Source organism: Chironomus tepperi, unplaced genomic scaffold (assembly GCF_022539635.2).
Source record: "Chironomus tepperi strain 1889 unplaced genomic scaffold, CSIRO-AGI_Ctep_v1 contig_85, whole genome shotgun sequence".
NCBI classification, from domain to species: Eukaryota; Metazoa; Arthropoda; class Insecta; order Diptera; family Chironomidae; genus Chironomus; species Chironomus tepperi.
This window is the reverse complement of record NW_027226207.1, coordinates 1,039,498-1,050,044: the sequence shown is the minus strand read 5'-3', so window position 1 is coordinate 1,050,044 and position 10,547 is coordinate 1,039,498. Positions and strand designations below refer to the sequence as shown.

Below are 10,547 nucleotides of genomic sequence, written 5' to 3'. Positions count from 1 at the left end.
TTTTGGAACTAACACAAAAAAGTTTTGAATTTCACTTCTTTTTCAGGAGAAAAAAGGTCGTACTTTACATCCAGCAATTGCTCAATGAGAAAAAGTGGCACGTGTGTCATTAAGGTAGAATTTTTTTGCGTGTAAAACTTTTTACTTTCCTGTCACTTCACTTCTCGCAATATGAACTGCGGTAAGTATAAGTTTTTTTTTCATGGTAGCAAAAAGTTTCTCGTCATGCTGACAATCACAGGATATCATTCATTGTAAAATTGATATGATTTGGATTGTCGAGAATGGAACTGTAAAGTTTCAATGGTTTGCTACCTCCGAGAAGGTTGAAGCAATGAGTTTCAGCTTTTTGACGAATTCTAGCACGTCATGAAGCTTTCATGGAAACATTTAAATTTTTATGCTTAATATTTTGGAAAGGTCTTGTCCGTATGCATCGATTGCTTCTGGTAATGATCCAAATAGTACAACAATCTGACCATGTCTGGCAACACCGGAAAAAGGTCATGCAGAATATTTGGAAATAAGAGCAATAGGTCGTTTTATCGCGATGCTTAGCAATGGATCTCTGTCGTCATTAATCTACTTTATGCTTCAGATGTCGTTCATTTATTACGTCAACCCACTCTGAACATATTGAGTGAACGGAACGAAGAATAATCAGAGCTCAAAATCGCGATTAGCTGACCAGGATCTTGTATGCTACAGTCGACTTGACTCCATATGAAATTTGAGTCTATTTCGAGATTTTAGAATAATGAAGTTGATTTTAACAAACAAATGTTTAAGTATAAAGTCAGAGCAAATCTCCTCTCTTAAAGCAGTCAAATGCCTCTCCACTCTTTTTCTCTTATTCTCAATTTATCTGTTTCAATTTTGTTTATGTCTTACCTCTTTTCCTTAAAGCAATCGCAGTTACGCAGCACAGACGCTCTCTAATGTTGTCTATAAATTCTCCTTTATCAACATAGCCAACGAAATTTAAGACCACTCAGGGACAAATTATTGGCAACGTTGTATACAATCCAGGATTGTCTTATAAATTTGTATCACAAGCACACACGAAAAAAAGAAACTTTAACGGAAGAAAAAGAAGATGTGAAAGTTTAGTACATCCTTTTTCTATTTTCGGCTTCTGTAAAATGAATCTTAGCCAAAACTCTTTCTAATTAGCTTTTCTGATTTAGTTCATCAATGTTTGAATGATAGAAACAAATAAAATCATTTATTTAAGTATGTATATGAAATCTGTCTTACAAACAATATAATGTAGGTAGCAAGGAAGGAGTTTTCTTATTGTTCCTATAATAATGTGATTGATTAAAGTTCTTGTTTCACTTTTTCTTATTCAAAAATTGAAAATTTAATATTGGAAAAAAGTCATATTTGATACTAATTAAATTTTAAACTTTCTCTGTTAGTTTATGGTTGCAGCTGACTGAAAAAAGGAAGCAAATCTTGTAATATTAAAGACTTATAAAGAGGATTAAATCTAATCCTGACTTTCATATCTGATATGACATTATTGTCCACATCTTTCGCTTTAATACCTTCTCAAGGGAAGTATGATTAGTCCAATAGACCATTAGCTCAGCCTTTTTTATGCATGTATAGTCGTTTTGGAAGTTGACGTGTTTGTTATCTAACTCTTATCAGGTTTTTCATCAATATTAATATTTTAATGTATTTCGATTGATAAAGAGCTTACTAATTCCAATCTATCAATAAACATGCACACAATCGAATGCTAACTGGATACCAGCTATTATTTATAATCCAGCAAATCATAAAACTGCCAACAAAATATCCAATTTTCAGTCAGCTTTCCAACCACATCAATTATAATAAATACAATAGTATTAAGTTGCATTACTCTGTTGTAACATAGGATAGTTAAATACTAGATGATGAAATGAATAGACAAAGAAAAACACAGAACTACATGAAAAATTCCTCAGTTGAATGTGAGAAGACATGTCATGTTGATAACCGATCATTTATCGAACTACTTATTTCAATAACTCGAAGTCCACGATTTACTGGATCAGTAATATGAAGTCCTTTTGGATTATAAACTAATTCATTTTGCATTGCAATATAAGCTGACACTTTCCTCAGACACTGTGAAGGAATAAGTTGATAATTAATCAGTTATGTATGTCAATCGATTTCTTACTTTTTCATAGTGTGTTTCTGTGAATAAATAAATCAAATATGCTGAGAAACAAGCACAAAATCCTTCACAAAATGTACTACAGTTCCCTTTTTCAGCCTCAATGAAATATTCGTTAATTTTAGCAATTGTTCGCTCAAAACTGGCTCTATCGATTCTTCCTTCTAACTCTTGTGGAAACCTATAGACAAGACTAATTAGTTTAAGCCATAATTAATGAAAAAGCTCATTACCTATTTTGGAATTGCACAGAACATCCTATTATTATGGAAAGTTGACATAAGAAATTAGAAATTTATTGAAACTTGCACAATTTGCATATTTAAGCCAGTTCCTCACCTTCTGAATAATCTCTTTGTATAAATACTTTTGTGTAATTTGGTTGCAATGGAGTCTGTGACATCTTTAAGCCTTTTTACCTCAGTTTTCTTAAAATATTTAATTAATACTTAAAACTTAAAAAATAATAATGCGTACTAGATTATTATCCACACTGAACATACTCTTGATTTTTGAATTTTCATTTGACCGTTATTTTCGTGCAAGTACTAGATTAGAGTAAGTTCGTTTGTTACGTTTAGGGGGATTGGGGAGGGATTAATTTGAATTAAATAATGGAAATTGCTTAATTATTGCAACTAGAATGTCATTTGCAGTACAGCAAACATAAAGCATGACTTTTCAAGACATAAGTGAGCTTAAAAAGCTTAAATTCAAATTTTTAAAAGCTTTTTAAATTCAATTTCCAAAACTCAAACCTTCCAATAAAAGCTTAAATGAAAATATCATTGATTTGCTCATTGAGCATACTTAATGGCTTGAACTTTTCGCCACAAAACGATCATTCAATTAAGCTTTATAGGCGCATAACCTTTACCATAGATTATAATACCTTTATAATACTTTAAATTCGATATGAGATTTATTTCACAGCAATGTGTGACCGATCATCATTAACAAATAGAAATATGAAAACCAAGCCTCGCTTAAGACAAAAGAGCTTGGTGCTCTTGCACATGTATACAAGACATGTTGAAAACAAAAGAGACACAATGAGGAGATATATATTTTCATATATTTTATAATTGAAAAATTGACATTTTTTTGTGTTGTTCAAAGGAGAAACACTTTAATTAATATGATTTGTTCAACTGCGACATATTGAGTAAGCATGCATGTGCTTTGTTAATTAAATTTAAGTTGTGTGTATGAAGAAATAAACTTAAGAGACGTTTGCAATTTTCTAATAATTTTGTTGCTTCTTTTTTTGCTAACAATATTTATGAAAAAATAATTTTTTTGGATTCCCTTGCGAAAAGTTGGTTGAAGTTTTAAGGCTTAAAGTTGGAAGTTGAATTTTTCGAGAATTTAGATTTGAAAATTTTGAAATTGTGAATTTTTGAAAAATTTTAATTTGAAAAGTTTTGAAAATTCGAGTTTGAGATTTTAATTCAGATCAAAAATCACCGCAACATCCAAAAATCCTTCAATAAAAAGAGGTATTGCTGCATCATTAACATTGCTGATGATTTTGAAAAAAATAGAAATTAAAGTTTTATATTCGCAAATTTGTAGCTACACATTGCATGAAAATCGCCTTTCTATTAACTCCAAAGAAGACCTACAGATGATTTTATTGAGTTTCGTCACAAAATATGAACATTATTCATTACCAAATCATTTTCATAAATCATATGATGATTATATTTGCACTTTGATTTATGATCTCAAATTAAGGAAATTTGCGGTTTGGCGAAAAAATCATGCGAACAATTAAGAAATTGAATTTTGCGGTTGTAAAGATTTAAATTAAGAATTTCAGAGCTAACTAAATTTTGATAAATGTTCAGATTTTATAGACCTTACTTATCAATGCCCCTAAGACATCCTGTTATCAATGGCATCTAATTTCAATTCATAGACAGAGATTGAGTCCAATTACTGCAATTCGTCTAGTCATGGCGAATAATACAAAAGAAATTATCGGAATCTCAATTAACTTCCTCAAATGGAGAAGCATAATGCACTCGTTAAAAGCATCCAATTTGCACTATTCATCTTTTGGCTATAATCTCATTGATTTCACAAAAAATAAGAAGTAAGGAAAAGTACCTTATGCAATTCTCACACGATGCAAATAAAATGTGATACTCACATAACAAAAGAGTGCAGCTTGCCTGACTGAATCAACCGAAGAGCGTTAAATTACATTTTATATGTAACGCCTATCGAAGAATAAGAGTCTTATGGACTTTTTTTCTACTTCTTATTTTCTCACATTAAGCTATAAAACTCATTTCTTGGATCAATTGTTTGTGAAGATTAATTAGACTCAATATAAACCTTTCACCATCAAATATAGTGATCAAAAGCATTTAATGCACGTTGATTATTACTTTATTGACTTCTTTTTTTTGCCAAATGACTGTCAAAATCGACTGCAATATTAATTCTTGATTATGTTTGTATTGTGCGATTTATTTGCCGTAAAGTCATTTGGCGCTTTCATGTTCTTCCTCGTCATTTCACTACTGAACGTAAAGCATAATCAATGCCGTGCAAAAACTCATTAATATAAAATTCATGAACGTGAATGGAAGCATTTCTAATTGATTGAGCGATTTCTGCACACGTGTTTTTGGGAGCTGCATAGATTTGTTAACTTTCGACGATAATCATGGATTACAATGTTCGAAAAGATTTCGGATTAATAGATAATCGATGTTCAGTCTGATTGTTGAGATATCACGGCAGAGATATCAAATGTTAATAGCCGTAACGTCCTTAAATTAGAAATGGCACTGTTGAATACCCGAGCAACAAAACGTAGTCAATAAAAGTTAAGGATGCCCTGAACACTCTTTTAAGGCTGTATTTCATCCATTTAAAGACAAATAAATGATTTGTGTCTCAATATACTGCTGGAATAATCTACACATGAATAATTGAATGTTGGTAGCATATTGAATTCAAGCAGTCGACTTACGACTATAAACTTTATATTCCTTCACTCACATAAAAATTAGATCATAAATTGTACAACACAGAAATAGCACAACAAGCACAGTTTTGCAACCGTAGCATAAAATGTCTAACAAAAAACGCATTTAAAAATTCATTTTTCTTTGCTACCTTAATGGAATCCACTTTAAACTAAATAACAACAGTGAACAAGAAACATCTAGGCATAGTTTACAAGCACAACATGAATTCGAGTGAATGAACGACGTTGTAAAGAGAATGGAGAAAAAAAATGTCAGTAAAAATGATGAAAGTAAAAAATGAAGAAAGAGAAAGAAAGAGAAATGTTCACCTAATTTTGGAACAACAGAAACAAAGTCAATGTCAACGATTACGCAACATTACTCTTTTCGCTACATGTAACGATGTGAAGAGAATTGTATGCAATTGGAAATGTGCATAAACGATGGCTCGTTATTCCTTAAATTACCTTTTTCGGACCTGAAATTATGACATTAGAAAATCACTGCCTCGATATTTTTTTTACCACAATTGGCTGCACATGTATGAACACGATGTAAATATTTTGTTAATCTTTATGTTTGCCATGCATGTTCATTCTCATGTCGAAGCCCGTTAATTTTAAAAATGTTACAATTATTAATGTTACATCACAAGCTCTAAGCTTTGCATGTGTATTACTTTAAATAACGAGCAAAGAGGGAATTTTTTTACTTTACTTAAAGTCTTTCTTCAGTCTAACCGTACTGTAATTGATGGTTTCAGCAAACGATGTAAAAAAGTCATAGGGAGGAGGACAGTAGTAGCGCAGTTTTATGCGGCGTAATTAGGAGTGACTACTTACCACTTTGATGTCGAGATGAAAATTTAATCGACATATTTGTTCAATTATGCATCATGTTTGGTGCGAAATCAACAACAATTTTAATTTACAAGCTTGAGTTTCCATTTTTGGGTAATTACAATTTGATACCTGAGCGACAAATAACGGCAAACTCCAAATTTTGCAGTAAAAATTTGATAAAATCAACAGTCACAATGCCATCACATCTTGATGACACGGTAACTACATTGTGCTGCTCGGGATAACTCATATATAGGCAAAATAAATTAAAAATCCAACGAATCAAACCAAATTGTCCAGCATAATGGCATTTTTAATTTTAAGCTCTCACTCAGTCAGTCATAATAAACTTACAGCATCAACAAATCATTTCTGCATTAACAAAAGTATTACAAGTTCACGGCATATCTTGCAGAGCATTTAACTCATTTTCAATCGCCCACTCTATATTTTGCAGTCATAAAAAGGCCCTGGACCATTGTTTCGTTCCTCTCAATCAAGTTGCGATGCCGCTGTCAATATAATAATTATTACAAAGTCAACTCTCAAATTTACTGAATCAATTTTGCATGAAGCAATGCGTTTTGCAAAACTTGAATTTCTTGTTTGGACGAAAATTGTCCAATTGTAATGTAATTGGTGTGTACAATTTGTGGATCAACATCAATGAATTTTTGATGTTGTGTAGAAGTAGCTGGAAATTGATTTTCATTATTTGCCACCTTTGCACAATGCGTGGCTGATCAATTTTGTTTCTTGGGGTATTTTGAAGGTGATTGAAGAGAACTGCTGATAATCCAGTGATGACAATTAATTGAATCAGATCATCCAAAACCAACAACTATCTACTTTAGTGGAATGCTCTATTATTTGATGTTATGTCCAAAAATCAACCAAAAACTGCGCTTTAGCCTCAAAAATACTTTTTAAGTTCAGCAATTTCATCTTAACTGTCATGACTGTTTTCTTATTTCCTTTTACTTCAATCAACTTATTTAATTTTCACGGCAGTAATCTTATTTTTTGAGCATTACGAAAACTTCATATTTTGCAGTGTATTTTTACTTAATTTTTAATCTTACCGTAATTGCCACTTTGGTGATGCCCCGATATTTAGTAAAACGTGATTTGATGTTTGAGCGAATTTTTGAAAATTTTGATTCCTCAAGGATGGGATTGAAGCTTTCTTGGAATTGTTGAAAGTCACAAACTTAACTGCTGTTCCTCATTCAATTCCACAAATTATTTTAATTAAATTATTCAACGAATGCAAAGTAATCTGACGGAAGAAAATCTACAGCTACAAAAGCTGATCGATTGAAGCTTGAAACTATTCTGCACAGTTCATCGACTCAAGACACTCAATATTTCAAACAAATGTATATGGATGGATGAGCTAAAACAATTCCTGGTCGACCAATTTCGCCGTGATTTTCATTTTTTTAAGCTTTATGTATGTGAAATAAAATAACGTTAAGTGATATAATGTTTCTAATATTATATGGGCTTATTTTATATAAAAAAATTAATAATTTTAATTTTAATTCATTCAATTTTTTTTGTATTCGATGCAGCGGCAACAACACTCACATGCAATATGCTCGGCTTGTTGGTGTGAAGGAAGTGTGAAAGAAAGCTTTTGAAATAGAAAGTTTCATTTGCTGACTCTATATGATTTATTGTTCTACTTCAATTGTTGGGGATTAGTAAATGGAAGCAGGTGGTTCTAATTTGGTATTTTATGGAGGTAGAATGTGATTTAATATGTCTTAGGTCAATTGTTTCTGCTATTTTATTTGAACTATAATAAATTGGAATTTGAAATGAAATAAGAATTGTGTTCAATAGACACTGGGGATCATATGCTAATGACGTCAGATGTTACATTTTTTAGTTTATACACCAATTGTTATCCATGTCCTCTCTTAGGTTGATCTGAACTTAACTCTTTCATAACCTCTCAATTATATATTGCCAATATCAAGAAGAATAATGACTTTAAAGACACCCCTTTAATCTCGTGCTGCATCATAAGCAAACAATCCCTAAAAAATCAACCGAGACATATGAACAAAAGAATATAACTCAAGTCTAAAGCTACATTGCTGAACGTTATTCCAATAAAATACATTTGTGCTATTTTTAGCATCATATGCTTTAATGTCCATGAATCAATGTGACTTTTCCTTCTCTTAGTTGATATATAAAAATGCAAATTTCGTAAATTATTAATATTTTATGGATAACAGATATGCAACGATATTAAATGATGCTATGAAGAATTAAGCCTTAAAGTTCATCACTATTTCTTGGGTATATTTCATCTGATAATGCATACTCGGTCGCAAAACAACGCGAATGGCACTTACTTTTAAGCCATCCGTCAACTTAGCTTCTGTATTTACACGCTTCAATATCCCCCGATTGCCTTAAGAATTCATGATGAGTATCGATCCCTTAACTAGTTTTTTATCAGTTCATACCCAGAAATGTCATCTCTCTCACCTTGATGTTTTAATTATTCTTAAAACTGCTTTCTATAAAAGACGTGATTTTACAACATTGTCACATAGCTTCAGGTTTAAACAAGAAAGCTTATATTGAGCAAATTCTTGAAAAAATGCAGTCCAATAATAGAAAAACTAGCCTAAGTTCAGGAAAAAGCCGACATTTCTCTTGCATAAATTAAATGTCATGAGGTGAGGTGAACGAATTAGTTAGAAATTATGAAACGATGACATGAACATTGAAGCTTCATTTCATTGAATCTACAGGAGAAATTTTAAGAGAGTTGAAATAATTTCGGATGTTCTTCTTTGTATCTGCAAAAATGTAGAAAATTGCAATTTATAAAAAATTTAATTCACTTAAACAGGTTGAAAAAAATGAGATGAGAAGATAAAGCTTATTCGCAGATGTGATTAAATTAAAATCATTATGGTTTTGGGGTATGAAGATGATGATAATAATCATGGAGTTCCATTAAATCTTCATAGATAGCTTTATATCATTTAATGCATTTTGTTGAGTACTTGAACTTACCAACTTAATGGAACTTTTATGATAGTTGACATGTTTAATATATGAAGCTCATATAGTATGTAAGGTTTAAGCTATCATAAACTGTTTATATCAAGCAACAAAAATGAACTTCATAAATTATCGATAATCTTGTTTGTACATCCAGCATGCATGTGGCTTTGGGTACAAAATTGATTTTTCTTTTTGAGCATATGCAAGCTTTTTCTTTATGAGATGAGATTTTAGTGATATAAGAGATTGATATCGATGTTATGTTAGCTCTAAAGATTGAAACCTCTGTGAATGATGGATCATGAATCTAAGATGCAATATTCAAATGCAATTCCATTTTTGTCCATAACAAAGCATACTAAAAATTCAATTAAGTATAACACTCTGGCTAAACGGTTTCCTTGAGAGCATTAAGTCATGTCCTTCCTTTTAACAGCTTTGCAATCATAAATGTACCCTCATTAATTCAAAAAACAATCAAAATTCTTTGTATAAATCTACAAATGTTACTGTTAAGTTTCAAAAGCAATAAGTTCGGATTTAATTAAGTCATTATCTTATTTCAATTAAAATACATGAATCAATGAATTGACTGATTAAATTTGCTGAAAAACAAGAAACGTGAAGTCTGTGTTTGGTCGGAAATTAACTTTTTTATCTTGAAATGCTTGTAAATGCTTCGATCTGAAGTTCATTTTTTCCCGCATAGTTTGTATAATTAATTGCTTTACATATCTGAGCTCGTGGATAAATGATTTGCAAAATGAAATCATGAATTTCTGAAAGATGGATATGAAAATATGATACTATAAGATCCTTGCCACTTTTTTATGTCAATAAAGTAAATCAGATACAAATTAAATGTCTGTAAATCCATAATAATTGAATTTTACTTTTTGAGATGAAGCGATCCGTCATTTATTGTTTTTTTTTTTTGAACTTGAAAAATTCGTTAAATTTTAGAAACTCAAAATGAATTTATTCTAAAGCTTACTAGGCACACAAGCAGTAAAATTGTGCTAAATTATACATGATTATATTAAGAGACAAAGAGGATTTTTGTTAAAGATATCCAACTGCGTTCTCAACCTCCAAACATTAGCTGCGTCATAAGCTTTAAAATTGAATTAATTTATTCCAATTATGAACTAATTAAAAAACATTTATTCCACGCTCATAATCGTAAGATTATCATTTTCTCAAAAGTTATTTTATTTTTATCTCTTCCCTACGGCACTAATCCAATCATCCACAATAAGATATGATACTTTATCTCTAAAATACATATCAATGTTGGTGTCATAGTGGCAACATAGTCATACATAGTCACATATTATGTGAATAACACTAAGCACAGTGTAGCAAAGAAGAAAAAAGATCAACGTAAAAAAATCCATTCCATTCAGTTTTTTTTGTGAGTTTTTTTTTTTCATAATTAAAAAGAAAAAAAGAAACAAGCCTTCGCAAGGAGAGGGAGATCTACGAGTGAACACAAAAAAGCTCACCAAGTCGTTT

At 31.0% G+C, this 10,547-nt stretch overlaps 1 protein-coding gene across 1 annotated transcript; it reads right to left on the bottom strand.

Annotated features, from left to right (window-relative positions):
* Positions 1 to 1,182: 1,182 nt before the first annotated feature.
* LOC139086200 (golgin subfamily A member 7) lies at positions 1,183 to 2,656 on the bottom strand. Its single transcript, XM_070634570.1, has 4 exons — positions 2,513 to 2,656; positions 2,407 to 2,431; positions 2,177 to 2,354; positions 1,183 to 2,121 (listed from the first exon to the last, which is right to left on the bottom strand). The coding sequence occupies exons 1-4, from the start codon at positions 2,574 to 2,576 to the stop codon at positions 1,978 to 1,980; spliced, it is 411 nt and encodes a 136-aa protein (XP_070490671.1). The 5' UTR covers positions 2,577 to 2,656; the 3' UTR covers positions 1,183 to 1,977.
* Between the last annotated feature and the right edge of the window lie 7,891 nt (positions 2,657 to 10,547).